Source organism: Periplaneta americana, chromosome 7, assembly GCF_040183065.1.
Source record: "Periplaneta americana isolate PAMFEO1 chromosome 7, P.americana_PAMFEO1_priV1, whole genome shotgun sequence".
Classification (NCBI taxonomy): domain Eukaryota; kingdom Metazoa; phylum Arthropoda; class Insecta; order Blattodea; family Blattidae; genus Periplaneta; species Periplaneta americana.
The window spans coordinates 126,854,389-126,870,741 of NC_091123.1; the positions used below are offsets into that span (position 1 = coordinate 126,854,389).

A 16,353-nucleotide genomic window follows, 5' to 3' on the forward strand; every position below is an offset into this window, starting at 1 on the left:
TTAACCTAGGCATATTGGTGCACAATCTAGTGATTAGAAGTTGTGCACTGCCATCTCTCCTAGTCCCGAGGTAGAAATTTTATATTAAAATTTCTGACCCCGCCAGAAATCGAACTCAGGCCAGCTAGTCTGGAGGCAGACACTCTACCACAGAGCTAACTCGGCAGACTTATTTCATAATGTACCACATCGTACAATGTAGGCAGAGTTGTAGGAAAAGGGCTGTAACAAGGAAATACAGGATTTTCGGACCAATATTCATATAACATTTTTTCATCCTCTATGTGAGGGGAATATACCCCTAAAATTTTGACATACATTTTAGTTACACCCTGTATATTAATAATGAATAAAGTTAATGCTGTGAAATCGTCTTCTGGATTGACTAGTATGTATGCAATGGCTAAGACAATCTAGGGGCTGGATTGAGTTCATAATCAAGGGTTGAAATCCCTCCCATTTTGTGAACATTTATTGCCTCTGTGACATCAAGGTCTGACATTATTCCGCCCCTTATTCACTGGACCCACAATATGGCATCAGTTTGAAATAGTCATATGAATTATCATAATGTTAATTCCAAGGATGACATATCTACAGTATTTAATATCATGTTTTGGCATTTGATTGTATATAGTATTGGAAAATTATACTATTCTCCCACTTCCATCTTGTTTCAAGAATGTATAAATATGGGAGCTCTTCCTCCTACCACACATGCTCTCATGATTTCATGTCTAATGCCTTCTAATCTGTCTGTTCTTGCACATAGAATAACTCTACTCATATTGGGTATAACATAACAAAATGTGATGTTTATGTCTTTAACAAGATTTCAACCAAATCCAAAAGTTAGTTTCTGTTGAAATCTGATATTTCTGTAATTGTATTTCTCCATACAGTAAATAAGTAAAATAAAAACGAAATTACAAGATTTGATTTGTTATGTGTAATGTGTGGGATAAGAAAAATAATAAAAACCAACCTGTTTTAATTTAAAGCTAGTGAAAATAGGAAATTTTTCTAAAGTGCAGAGCATTGTTGGTCAGAATAGCAAGTGAACGAAGCTCTCTGCTGCATGTGTTTGGTTTTGAAACATGGCTATGTGTCTTTCTTTGTCTCATCCACCCCATGGGTGTAGGTCGCGTCATTTTGTCTCCTTCAGTCCAGGACCGAGCAGAAAGCAAGTTGCTTGAAACTCCAGGTACCACAGTGTCTTTTTATTTTACTTTTCCCAAGCTTATTATTTCTATTCCTTGTATGATTCTCTCTGTTTTTCCCCTTACAATCTAACTAATAGCAAAGTTTTATTTGTAATTGATGCCATTAGAAATATTCTGTTAATGTCACATATTGAATATGCCTGTAAAACAGATTTCACAGTTAAATTGTGGCAAATTTTCGTTCTGAATTTTATTATACTTACTAAGATTTGATTTTAAATTTGAATCATGATAATATAGGTAACATTAATTGCTCAATTTTTGTACACAATCTAAAGAATTGTGACAGTGGTATATTACACAAGAAATGGGATTTTTTGCATCGTCACCAATTGCCATGACTTCATCGTAAATGTTTTATGTGTCCACCATTTTGTTCCTGTACAAAGAACAGTAACAAATATAAATGACACTCGGGAGGAAATTAAACTCAGAATAAATATAGGAAATGCCTGCTATTATTCAGTTGAGAAGCTTTTATCATTCAATCTACTTTCAAAAAATCTGAAAGTTAGAATTTATAAAACAATTATATTACCAGTTATTCTGTATGGTTTTGAAACTTGGACTCTCTCTTTGAGAGAGGAACAGAGGTTAAGGATGTTTGAGAATAAGGTGCTTAGGAAAATATTTGGGGCTAAGAGAGATGAAGTTACAGGAGAAAGGAGAAAGTTACATAACACAGAACTGCATACATTTTATTCTTTACCTGACATAATTAGGAACATTAAATCCAAATGTTTGAGATGGGCAGGGCATGTAGCATGTATGGACGAATTCAGAAATGCATATAGAGGAAATAAGACCTTTGGGGAGGCCAAGACATAGATGGGAGGATAATATTAAAATGGATTTGAGAGAGGTGGGATATGATGGTAGGGACTGGATTTATCTTGCACAGGATAGGGACCGATGGCAGGCTTATGTGAGGGCGGCAATGAACCTTTGGGTTCCTTAAAAGCTGTAAGTAAGTACAAGCAGGACAAATAGAAGAAATAGTGTATGCACTCTTTGAGTTTACAAGGATCCGCCGCAATGCAGCGCTGCTACTACTATGAGCATGACTAGGAAGGAGTTCACAGTACTTGTTATGCTGATTGTAGTTCTTTTTCAAAGAAATTTCTTCCATTTAACCCGGCTATTCGTAACTTAAGAAACACAAGTTGCTAATTCAGGGACAGAAAAAACCTACAAAATGTTAGTAAATAAAGAGTTGAATGATATTTTACGTGCCTATAAATGCATTAAATTACTCACCATGATTAGTTGCTTGCTGCCTTTGAGAGTTTGCGAGATGACTTGATGGATTTTTGAGCTTGTAATTATCTTCGGATTTTCTTTATCCTGAAGAAGAATCGGCACTTTAAGTAGTAGTAGACTAATTTATGAATAATATCCGTGATGTGTTTTCTGCAACAACCTGCTCCCAAAGACTGGATCGAAAGACAGTCAATGGTGTCAAGATAGAAGATGTCATCCACATTGCACTTGCTGAGCTAATCTTTTCTTTAATTTTCAGTTCTGTTTGAATAAGTACGTCATACACAGCTTGGGAGGGATGGGTTAAAAAACTGACGTTCCTACCTGATTGGTAGTCTTTAATTTGAGTGAGAGCTGCACAATGTTTAGACCTATTACATTCCTGTTGAAGGGTACAGAGGGTACATGCAATAAACTTAGAGGAATGATTTACTACATAACTGGCCACATAATACACTAAACATTTGTCAATCAAAGCAGCAGGATTGGTATTCACACTATTTCTACTGTATTCCGATCTACAACCCGGAACAAAACAGTATGTCATTTTTGTAATTATTTTGTAAACCACCACACAACATTCTTTTGTCACTGGTTAATTCAAAGCACAACAAATTGAAGACATCTACATAACCCTCAACGACAAAGCATATTAACAACCCCTAGCAACTTTCATCATTAAACGCGCGAGAAATATATTTTCGAAATGTCTGACTTCAGAAAACTGAAAGATCCTAGCAATTAAGTGCCACTAGTTGGCAGGTCCGTCACTAACAATGGGAAAGCATAGAAGTGCGTACACTATTTCTTCTATTCGTCCTGGTACAAGGAACAACCTCTCTTCAGTGCTGTATTCAGCAGCTCTGAGTTCATGTTCTGGAATATCTGCCACAGCATCTGCAATGGAGTCCTTCAACTTTCAGTTGTCGTAGGTTTCCTCAAGAACACTCTTTCCTTCAGATAGCTTCAGAACCAACACGACCACCAGAGCAGTCAGGAACCAATAGACTTGTCGTTGTGATGCAAAAATCCCATTTCTTGTGCAATAAGCCAGGACCAGAATTTTAAGATAGTGTTGAAAAAGAAGAAAATACATATGAGCAATTAAAATTACCTCTTACTTAAAAAAAATACTCCTGTAATAGAGCATTAATTTCTTTACAGTGAATAGAATTTCTGAACATTATGCAGTTCAACACACTAAATCTGATTTACATGTTACACAGTTTATGATTTATATTATTTGGTCTCGTGTGTTTCATTAAAATTTGCATAACATTACAAAACGCAATATTAATTCTGAAAACATTATTATTATGTATTTCTTACTTGAAATTTCAGTTACAATACAAATGATTGCTTTGAAGGTCAATATGTACTTTGTCTAAAGTATTTTTTAGTTTTAGAAGGCATAAATTCAGATCAGATATACATTAATATTTTGGAAAGATTATTAGGGGTAGAATATAAATTTGAAAAATCAGAGTTTAAAATTATTTACTGTAGCTACTTGAAGCAAGGAGGAGGTACTTTCTGCTCCATCTTCTCATTATGCATTTATGGAAGGCTCACAATATTAATGAGATCTTAAATTTGATAAGATAAGCATTTAATTCAAGTTATACCAAGAAAGACACTTCATTTTCCCAATTATAAACTGTTACTCATATTGTAAGTTTTAATGGAGTATGCCACGTTTAATAACAGTAGAATGTTTCGTTTTACATTTTGTTTTAATTCTCAATTGAGTTTGGGATTTGCACAAAGTCTAATTCTTTTACAGCTGAACAAACTTCAGTGGAACAGTTGCGAAAAGAGGAACTGATAAATTGCACATGCGGATTCATGGAGGAGGATGGACTTATGATTCAGGTAAGACATTCTTGAGCTATTTATACCTAAATATTGCTTGCATTCTCTCTGCTGCAAGATTACAAACTTAAAATTAATTTAATGTGTTGCTGTCAGACGTTGGAATCTTACCTGAATGGCTTAATGCTGAGCAGTCACTGTTAGATTTGAAATTCTTAATGATTTTTATTAGTGTAATGGGATTTAATCGATTAATCGATCAATTTCTGTTGTAAGATTAATCGATCAAAAATATTTAATCAAATAATTGAGTCGATTATAATTGAAGCGTCGGCTGGAACAACGTTATAAGATACATTTGGTAAAATTTACAGGAGCTGCAAAACTGTGTACATTTACAACGTTGTTCTTATAGGATAGCAAACTTTTTTTTTAATAATAATAATAATAATAATAATAATATTTATGAGCTACATTAGGCATTGCAGCCCGAAAGAGCAGAAGCTCGTGCTCGGGCGCAGTTCAGATCAGTTATACAAAATATATCACAAAATTACAAGAGTTCATTGAGCACAATCACATTAATAAATGGTAAAATACATACAGCATTTAAAATAACAGGGTCTATATACAAATAGAAAATACAGAAGTACATGAATATTAGAGTAACAATTTTAACTCAATTAGCTTAAACAATTAAATAATTAATCTGATTTGTTTCTTAAATCTATGTGTGTTAAGTGTACTTAGCTCAGGGTAAGCTCTAATTAATGTATTATATATTTTGGGTCCAAAATTTCTGCTGTGTTTTAATCCAGCAGTTGTGTGGCATTTGGGAGTATTTAGAAAGAAACTGTAGTTTTGTCTCGTCTGGTATTCATGAGGATCATATTTAAATTTATTGTGGTTTTTATGGAAGTAAATCAGCAATTTTTGTTTATAAATTTGTTCTAGATTTGATACGCCAAATTCCTGAAAAATTAATTTTGTTGGGTAATCAAAAGGTTTATATAGACAAATTTTGATAATTCTTTTTTGGAGCAGATTTAAAGGACGGAGAGTCGATTTTGCCATTCCTCCCCAACCTAAAATACCATACTGAATTATTGATTGAAACAGAGCTAAGTACACAGTACGCAGAACATAAACAGGTAAATAAAAGTGTAGAATGGAAAATTTGTGGATTGTTTTACGCAATCTGTTACACAGAAAGGAGATATGCTTGTCCCATTTTAAATGTTGGTCAATAATAATGCCTAAATATTTAACTTGTGAGGATATACTCAAAGCGTTACATGAGTAAGTAGGTAGGTTACAATCATGTATAGTTATACTTATATTATTATTTATTTCTAGTTGCTCAAGGCCATGTGATGTTAATGAAAATGGTATTAATTTTGTTTTAGAAACGTTCAAAGAAAGTAAGTGAGCATCCAGCCATTCTTTAATAATATTAATACCACTGTTAGAATTTTGATAAGTTTCATTCCAACTCGAACCGCTAAATATAACCACAGTATCATCAGCATAAGAATACAGAGTACCAGAATATTTCTCAATGTCAATTTTAAGTAAATCGTTGATATATATTAAAAACAAAACAGGACCTAAAATCGTCCCCTGAGGTACACCTATATCAATGTTACGTGATTTACTAAGGTGATCATTTATTTTAGTTGCTTGAGTTCTGTTACTTAAGTAAGATTTAAATAATTTTAAAGCAATTCCATTAATTCCTAATCTATCCATTTTATTCAAAAGTATACTGTGATTGAGTGGACAAATTTCACGTACTGCATTGATGGACAGTTGCAAGCCAAAGAGTATAGCAAGGTAACATGACATACAACATTATTACAGGGAAACACGCTGAATGAAAATTTTGTAACTTACAACGTTGTTCCAGCTGACATTTCAATTAATCTGTTGTAGTTGATATTAATTATTATTTTGTTAATACAAACTCATATTAAAAATTCCGACAATATTCCTCTCTCGAAAATTGCTTAGTTAAAAGCACAATAGTATTGTTATTTTCTAACTGCAACGCTGGTAGCGTAGAGAAAATCTTTGCACAAACACTTCAGAAAGAGATGGAGATATGAGGACACTGATCTAGTCTACCTCTATTGAAAGTTGAAACACAAGGCGAAACTGTTATTAAGTTTTATGGTTTTCCAAGAAAATTTCCAGCTCATCTTTCTAGCATATGAAATACATATTTTTCTGGGATTCATTCCCCTCATCCCTTATAAAATAGCCATGTCTACTCTGTGTGCAAATGAGAGCGTAACTATCTTTTTCTCTTTTTAAAATCTTGTAATTCAATTACAATAGGGGCCAGTCTTCTGTTTCGACCACTTTAATTTTGCTGTTGCAGTTTCTGTACTGAGTTTGTGTATGAAGGTTGTCAGTCCACAGCGAACAGCGGATCAGTACAGATGTGTGTGGAGGGAGCTTGGCAGTGGAGAAATATTGTAGTAGAGGCATTGACACCTGCATCGCGTAGCAGAGTAATAATGGCGAATAGTGAAGAAAATAGTCAAGCAGTAGTGAAACTGGAAGCAAATATTGAAGAGATCTGCAAGAAGTTGGAAACGCTACAGAAGGAAAACGATCTAATGAAAAGTAAGGTGAAATATCTAGAAGAAGATCAGAGAAGAAAGAACTTAATATTTTTTGGAATCGAGGAAAGGAAAAAGGAACAGGCATTGGGAACATACGAGACTGTAATGAAAGTGTGCTGGGATTGGTTCAGGATTGATGTGATGGACAAATAAGAGAAGCATACAGAATGGGGAAAAATGGAAATAGACCTATACTAGTTATATTCTCAAGTATAATGGCAAAAGAAAAAAATTTGAGCAAAAGAAAGTACTTAAGAAACTCAAATATTAGACTGGAACATGATTTTGAATATGAAGTAAGATGCAGGAAAAGAATATTGATTCCTTTTATGAAAGCTGCAAGAAAAAATGGTCATTTTGCTAGATTATACAGAGACAAATTAAAGATAAATGGGCAGATGTTTGATGTGGAATTCAGCTTGGAAAATTTGAACCATAAAGAGCTAGGGACAGTGAAAGAGGAAATAAGGAACATTATAGTAAAACATACGATGGGAGAACTATTTGAAAAATTAGAAGGTGGAGAGGTCATCACACAGGAAAGATTAGCAAGCGATGGAATGAACCAGTCAGCGAGTAACATGAACCAGGAAGAGAGGCCAGCGACCAGAGGAATGCATAGCTCAGCAACAGCAGCGGACGAGGATGTCAACAAGCAATTAAAGAAGAAACAAGAGACTTGCACTGAAATTATGATGACGACATCAGGTAGACAGGGGAGAACAGAAGGACGGCATACAGGAGCTGAGAACAGCAAAAAGAGTTCAGTGAATCCAGCTGGGAGAACAAATATGGGTCACCAACTACAGAAGGGATCGAGAGATGAAGAAGATACCAAGATAAGAAGACAAGATTCTACAAGAACTGGAAGGGACGAAGCAACATTAGGGACACCGAATAGAGGTTTGTCAGTGGGAAGAAGTAAGGGACAGAAAACTTATAACTTAAGAGGTTGGTGCTTGAGTGGCATGAGTGACAAAACGTAAGAAAGTGATAAAGTGAAAAGAGTGATAGTGACAGAAAAGACGGTAAGGCAAGGGAATAATGGTGAAAAAGAATAAGATATAATAAGTAAGTAATGATACAAATATAATAAACAAAGTGAGAATGGAAAGATAATGAAACGGTAGGAACTACTTCGTTTGAAAATATACAGATTAGATTAATGGGAATAAGTGGTTAGTGAATGTTAGTGATTCAAGTGAATAAATAAGTTAACAACTATGGAAGAGTTCAACAAATATAAACAATGTTCGGACCAATTAATAAGAGATCGAGAGAAGTCATTGTTTAGTTAATTAAGAATAAGATAGATAACTAGGAAAGGGAAGGGCAAATATAAGAAGAAGGGAGGGAAACAGAGGGGAGGGACGTGATAGAAAAGTGATCAGGGTCATTTATACATATGTAATAGCCGGAGGTTGAGAAAAAGCGTAAGCAGAAATTCATGTATCCAAGGGAGTGATGGCACTGTATACAGTAGTGTGAAGAGCCATCACAACCGATGTAAGCTGGTGGAATAAATATATCAATATCAATATATGAAGGTTGTGTGTTTAGTTTGATAAAGAAAAAAAATCAGTTTTCTGTGGTCTGTGAAAAGTGTAAACTCCATTATGTCATGTGAGAATTTGAGAGGTAAACTCGGTGAAACGTTTGGATTTAAATTGAATGATCATGGAGAAGTCCTTGACAGAAAAAAAAGTTTTTTCATGTTTAGTGATACAGTAAACATTGTTACAAAATGTAGAGCGGCACTTAATTCGGAGCATGTGAATGCACTCACATGTTTAAAATCATGGATGAAGCAGTATTAACTAAGTGAGTCTTCATACTTTTTGTTATGTTTGTCTCAAAAATTCCCGGAGAAATTGACACAATAAATTATAAGCCTCATAATAAATATGTTAGTAAATAATTAAAATAGTTGTTTTATAGCATAATGATGCAATATATACAGATATACAACATTTAATACTTATGCTTATCACCGAACACAAGTTAAATTTAACAATAATTGTGTATTACAGTAATCGATGAAATTCAAATAGGTAATCGATTAAATATTTTTATTGATCAACAGCACTAATTTTTATCCCTTTATCTTAACAGTGTGACCTGTGTTTGTGCTGGCAACATGGATTGTGCAACAACATTGAAAAAGAAACAGAAGTACCAGAGAAGTATGTGTGTCCAATTTGTTTGAATCCATATCGCCAGCGCAAGTCTAAGAAATATTTGCATGATCAAGATTGGCTGAAAGAAGGGAAACTGCCAAGGTATGATTTTGTATGTTGCAATTAAATGTGGTTACATTTACTTAAATACCATATTGGCCCGAATTTATTACAACCTCAAATATAATATGACTCAAGTTTTCGTATGTTCTGTATAGAAAAATATAAATATCTCACTATAACACGACCTACACTTTCAAACTGTTATAGAATTAAAAACTGGGTGTATGACGCAAGTCATGTGCCTGCCATTTAAAAAAAAAAAATAATAAAAAATCATCATCATCTTCTGAACTGGAACTAAAGCATCCTTCATACTGCCAATTCTTCCAAAAATTGCCATCCTTACTGCTATCCATTTATAAAAAAATAGTAAATACAAAGCCTTGTTTGAATATTTCTCAATATTTAAAATTATCTATGTATGAGTTCATTAGGTTAAACAGTGAAATCTCGATACATCGTTCCCGTTATGGTCGTTTTTCTGCTTTTTTGGTCCCGGAAATAGTACCATATAAATAATGTTATTTTTTTCTGGTTCCATCATTCCTCGAACTATCATTTTATTGCATCGATCATTGAGTACTCACAGTCCCAACATCATATTTTCCCACTTGGATAGTTTTTTTTTTTTTTTTTTTTTTTTTTTTTACTTTGAAAGGGTGAACTTTTTGCTCTCCATCATTATCTTTGAAGCAAGAGGACACAGAAGATTGCGATCCGGAGACTGTGTCAAACTTCGCGGAGAAACGTAAAATGTATTACACCGCCATGATAAGTGACATGATTCGTCATCTTAGTGCAGCGCGCGAATTCCCCACGTGCGTTCGATATAGTCTGCTAATGCAGAAATTCTGTGCCATGAAGATGTATTAGATTCTGAAAAGAATTTATAGTAACTTATTGATTAATCATGTTTTTCCACACAAAAACGATGTGGAGCTGTATAAACACTTGATACAGTATTGTTATAGAATATATTACGCAGTCGTCTTACCTAATGAGATTTGTCGTCTTAATGCTGTGACTTGTTTAGAGTCAGTTATGCTACAACACAGACGTTGATCTCCACAGTGGTAAGACGTGTTTCTGTACATTGTTTATGTTCAGTACATGTTTATATGCTTAGAAACGTACAGGAGAATTATCTTTGTAGGATTACTAAAGAGCTAGACAAATTCCGGCATTATTATGTTATAGGCCTAATTTGTGACGCAGTTCTAGTTGCATGTAATGCAACAGTATGGGCTAAGAGAAGCTCGCCTACTTGGAAATGGATTTGTGGTAACACATATCTGCATTCTGAACGTATCACGAATCTAGGTTTGTGATTTTCTCATACTTCATTTCTGTCTGAAGTCTAAAGTAATGACTAACATCTTGTAAGGAATAGCGAACTAATTTCTAGTGCGTACGTCATCCTCATCATATGCATGACTTGGTACGATGGTGTGGGAGGTGGTAAAACCCCACCTTTCTGTTTACTGCAGTATCGTTCTTATCAGAACTATAGAATTCAAGCACAAAATGTGCACGAAAGCTAATTGCAGATTTTTTCTGCAAGAAACAATGTACATAATGTTCTAATAAAGATGCATTCAGTGTAATCACTAACATTCGGTTGTTTATTTTATACTCTATTTAAGCAAACAATAGATGTTTAATCGCAAATTTACAAACAAGAATAAAATATTATGAGACACGTTCATTATAATATAATATGATTATTGTTCAAAATTAAATGCATCAATTATGTAGATATTCCCAGTTAAATTATCTAGAGAACAGTGGGATACATTCATAAAACTGTTGCAACTATTATACACATAAATATGGTAATTTTTATGGTTTCCCAGTATTACCGTTTTCCGGTATTTATCGTTTTTATTGTCTGTTCCCCAAAAAAAGATGGATCGAGGTTTCACTGGTATGTTGTTAGGATAAACAAAGGTAATTTATGAATAAATTGTTATTGATATGGGTTGATTGATATAATTTGAAGAGTGGCATTGTCAAAATTTGTATATGCTTTTCATTTTAGTTTGTCCTTCCGATCAAAGAATGAAGGTGCAATACTTGAAAGGGAGACAATTTTGAAGAGATCTCATGATCTAACGGGGTCATTATTGCAGATTCAGCAAGTACTTCATAGTCTGAGGGTGAAAGTCAATATTGCAGGGTAAGTGTTCTTAATTTTCGCAAGTATAATTAATCTTCAATTTATGATTAGAAACCTTATTTTGTGGCGAAATAAAATGTAGATGATTAATCTAAATTTATACGACATTTAAACCACTGTGGCATAAAGAAGTATGAGTTGGTATGTAAATACAACAAACATTGTTCTGCCACCAATAATAAATTCAGAAGCTCACCTTGTCTCTTGTCCACCTGATAGCGAAAATGACTTCTTGTATCCATGCATTCTTCAAATATAACTCTACATACAACTGTCACGATTTGGCTTCAGAACGTCCTCTAAACCACTAAAATCTTGCGCTAAAAGCGACTATTGGAATCAAATTGACTCTTGTCCACAGCAAAATTGCGATAAAATATTAGTTCCAGCTGTGAAATCAAAAGTCTCTCATGCTCCAATTTGATTCTAAATGCACCTAACCTCTTTGGTTTCATAATGTTTCTTGTCTACCTAGAAAGAAATTTTAGACCTAAAAACGTTTTTCGTTATTTTCCACAAAGTTATGAGAATGAACAAGGGTCGTTTTTAAAATAAGCTCCTCAATTCTGATTTCATTAATTTAGACTATCTTCGGAATATGTACACATAAGTGAGTCACTATTTTCTGGGTAGCTGTTGGTTTCTCTGTCAGCAAATTAATTTCAGTAGGCAGATAACTCTTTCCTTGTGTATATTAGTTACTGTTTACCACTGTAATGGCTTGGTGTTAGAGTGCTGGTTTTATAAGCCAGGAAATCCGGGTTCAATTCCCAATTTACTCTGAATTTATAACTTATATTGGGCAAGCCTTTGGTCTAGGCAATAGAGGGGTTTTTTTCCAAATACTTCGATTCCCCTGTACATCTCAACAGTATCGCCTATGGTGCTCTTTGGATAGTTCTTGATGAGCTAAGTGGTCTACATTTCTCAGCATTAGCAACATCTTTGAGCCATTCATACAGTCGTGGCAAATAGCGAAAGATTAATGGCCCTGGCATTGGAAAAAAAAGAAAGAAATGTTACTGTGAACTACTACAATGCTTGAAGACATCTAAGAGCAGTTATTCTAGTTTTTCGGTGACCTGCACCACATAGTCTTCACTCCTCTTTTTGTAATTTGGATTTTTGTTATGCTCTTCATGAAATTTGCATAAGTTATCGAAGTAAGCATGAATAGCATGAAAGTTTCCAGCTGTGATTATGGGATGTTGGGTAGTTATGATTTTTTCCTCTAAAATTTTTTTTCGCATATAATATACACCCTGAATTTTTAATCCAACAATTATTGAGAAAAATGTCTTTCTTAAGCAAGTAAATGCATACTACAGTGCATCACCATAGAGCCAATTGGCTGATCTCTACATTGAGACGATTCAACAGACTCAAGTCATAATTTAGTTGACCCCTTACCTAACAGCCAATTGACTAGTCTTTTATATTGAGACAACTCTTCCTGCCTAAGGTATTTCCGTGGTTGTCCTAAGCCACTAAGACAAATGTCGGGATGATCCCTAAGAGAAATGCCACGGACCTATACGCCTTTCCCTATAAAGTTCCCCAATTTCTGATAAAATGACGTAAATGCCTTGGTTCAGCATCTACAAAATACCTGTTACATGGGCGAGGTTACTCGTCTTTAGTCACATTTGGAAAGGACCTTTCAATTTGCAGATTAGAATTAGTGGCATCTCTTCCAACAGCCTTCACTTGCCTTAATCAACGAACAGCAGACGAATGAGTCTTCTTGATTCCACTTGCACTGCGAAAAGTCAAAGCTCCTTTCAGTGTGCAAGATTACACCTCCGATCGAACAGCAAACAATTGAGTCTTCTCAACTCCATCTGCACTGCAAAATGACAAAGTTCCTTTCAATATGCAGACTTACACCTTCCGCTGTCTCTTCTTCGTCCTGTCCTGTGATCACTTTGATCACATTTCCCTCCCCTCGTATATGTGGTACCTAGGAAGTTACGTCCATTTTCGGCTTTCCCCCTTCAAAATTTTCTAGAGCTCCTTCAGTGGAGCAGTGTAACCCATAGTGAGACAAGTGGCCAACAGGCTTGGAGCTCACATATTCAGTTTCTTTCAGCCTCAGCCTTTGTAAGGACGTGTTTTGTGTACATTTTAAATTTCTCCTCCCACTTCTCTTTCAGTTCAATTCACTGGGCAGAAAGCCACATTAGTTTAAATAGCAATTTCAAGGAGAATAAACATTTATTCGAATTGTCCAATGTCGAATAATTAACCAATCTCTACCGTAATACTTCCATATTATTACTCAAATTCACTTTTTTTTTTTCTAAATGTGTTTTGACTGCAATATTAAAGTGATTATTTAGGTGGCGTGTTCTTGTGTTAATGTTCCAATTAAATGTTTTTCTTAATTTCTTTTAGGAAACCTGACCATCCAAAATTGTACCTTTGGGCAAAGAGCTGGGAGAAAGATGGTGAAAACTGTACAACACATGGTCATTCTTCTGTATCTCACACGCAGATGAATTCTGAGAATGAATTCAAGCCACAACATGAGAACACAGCACCTTGCGTACACACAGAAGTGAAAACAGATCCAGACCCTGGAGTCGTGGTTGATAGCAATGTAGTAGTGGAGAAGGACATCAGTTCTATTGTAAAGATGGAGGAAAGAGATACTGCTACTTGTGATGGTGCATCTGAGCCAAAAGAACAAGAAGAGAAGGAGATGGTCATTGATGACGTTGTCCAGGAAGAAACAGTAATAGTTGAAACAGAAGCAACAGAAATAGTGTCTTCAATAGAAGAAACAGAGGAGATTAAGTTAGATAATAAAACAGCAGAAGAAACCGTTGAAACCGTCATTACTGAAAGTGTTGTTGACAATGAAGTGGTATGTACATCTAATGTCTCTTCAGTAAGTAACGAGGAGCAAGTAGTGTCCATCGAAGAAGGTAAATCAGACAGTGCAATGATAACACAAGACGAAAATACAGAAACAAGGACAGAAGTAGTAGAAATGGAAGTTGATACAACACCAGAAAATTTGGATTTAGAGCCGCCAGTCAAGGCTACAGACGAATGTAACCAAGAAGTGAAATCTGATGTAACAATAGAAGCAACAAAAGAGGAAGACAGTAATAGTAAACCATCGGAAAGTAATGAGCAAAAGTCTGAAGATAAGGTAATACCAGTCGATGAAGAAGTTAAAGAGTCAAAGCAAGAAAGATCCAACTTAAATGCACCAGAAGACGAAGCCAAAAAGCAACATGATACTCGTACAGAAGAGGATCTGAAATCCAGTGTTGAGGACAAACCTGTGGATACTGAGCACAATACACCGTCAAACAGTGAAGAAACAGCTGGTGTTAATATTGAGGAGAGCCCGTCTCCACTCGAGAATCACGGTCTGCTGCATCAGGCTCTTACAAACGGAAGTCAAGCAGCAAATCCTCTTGGTAATGGTGGAATAGGAAGTCAGTTGGACACAACAGGTCACCCTATGCTACAGCTTCCCATTTGTCAAAATGAACTCATGCGTTTTGCTAGCTCCATGGCTGACAATCTTAGGGTAACAGGTAAGTTGTCCCACGTAATATTAACATAAGAGACTATTCCCATAGCATCATAACAATACTGAAGGGTATGTGGTTGACATATAAAGATACGGTCACACATCGCTACTTTTGCTGCAGCTGCAAAGTTGCGTGTCGTGTTCACACGTAAGCCAAAAGAAGCACACTGCACGCTACTTTTCGTGCTGCGCAACCCGAGCGAGTTTGTTCACACACAAGGCGCTACTTTTGCAGCCGCAGTCTAGCTGCAGGTTTCTATCTCCGTGTTGACTTTTCAATACACATTTTGTGGTTATGTTGACATTATGAAACTCATGCGATAGTTTTCTTATCTATTATTTGCTTTTTGTGTCCTAACTAGTATTCAGAAATTGTCATTATTTTTACTATAAAGCTATTAAAAACGCCTGTATACTAAATGATAACCAACAGCATATTCACGTAATCAATGTTGGCAACCCTCCTGTTTGAAACTACACTACTGAAAATTAAAAAAATGAATTATATCGTCAGCAAATATACTCTGACTGTGTTGTACATTTATAACTGTTAAAATCATTTTTTTTCATCACATCTAACATTAAAATATATCCAAACACTAAAAGTATCATTGGCACATTTGGGTGACAACACTGGTCGCAACTGCAGCAAACGTTTCAACAAAACTGATATCAAAAATGCTGTACAATTCTGAGAACCCTGTTCACGCGTCGCTACTTATAAGCTACGCGCAGCATGAAAAAATAGTGGGCAGCAGGTTTGGCAGCCGCTACTTTTCAGGTTGCACCGTTGTTCACACATCGCAGTACGAGAGTTGCGCAGTTTTTTTGTACTGCAGCGCGGCAAAAGTAGCAATGTGTGACCATACCTTAATGCTGCATGACGTTTGCAACCTAATTTAATATTAAAAACAAATTATTGTAGGTTGTGAAATTTGTTTTTAATTAGTAAGTGGTAAATCATTTAGACTGAAATCCACAATTAAGTCAACATTTTAATTAATTTACGAAATAAAACCATTTTCACGGAACTGTGTCCATGATACTTGGTCCAGAGATAACGGTTGAACCCTGAAGAGAATATCAGGAGAAATATGACTGAATTTTTCGCTTATATTATATTGTTTCATAAAAACAAGATGTTTGTATGGTGAAGCAGTAATTAATAGAAGTAAGTGGAGGTTGTAAAAATTAACATTTTCTAAGTAAGGAAGAGGAAAAAGCTAAAACTGAAGACTGCAAATTACTTGTGAGATAACATTTTTCTTAAATATGGTTGTAGAATCTACCCGCCCAAGTGTTCCAGCTGCTGTGCCTGTACCTGAACCTCCGAGGGCACCTCAACCTGAAGCACCTATTGACCCAGTTGAATGTCGTCTATGTCTACTTGATCACATCGACAACTTCCAGACCCAGATTGATACAAGATTGACAATGCTGGAGGAGCAAGTAGCAGGTTTGTGTATCA

The 16,353-nt window shown here is 35.2% G+C and overlaps 1 protein-coding gene across 8 annotated transcripts in view; it reads left to right on the forward strand.

Annotated features, from left to right (window-relative positions):
* The window catches only part of LOC138703439 (PHD finger protein 20-like protein 1), a 142,739-nt gene that overhangs the window by 117,235 nt on the left and 9,151 nt on the right, over nucleotides 1-16,353 (forward strand). For 7 of the 8 annotated variants that reach the window (XM_069831298.1, XM_069831301.1, XM_069831299.1 and 4 more), the window contains 6 exons: nucleotides 1,142-1,204; nucleotides 4,267-4,355; nucleotides 9,035-9,201; nucleotides 11,201-11,338; nucleotides 13,733-14,889; nucleotides 16,168-16,341. In XM_069831298.1, the coding sequence (XP_069687399.1) occupies nucleotides 1,142-1,204; nucleotides 4,267-4,355; nucleotides 9,035-9,201; nucleotides 11,201-11,338; nucleotides 13,733-14,889; nucleotides 16,168-16,341 (1,788 nt within the window). The remainder of the gene's footprint in view (nucleotides 1-1,141; nucleotides 1,205-4,266; nucleotides 4,356-9,034; nucleotides 9,202-11,200; nucleotides 11,339-13,732; nucleotides 14,890-16,167; nucleotides 16,342-16,353) is intronic. The other variant, XM_069831303.1, reaches the window with a different exon arrangement.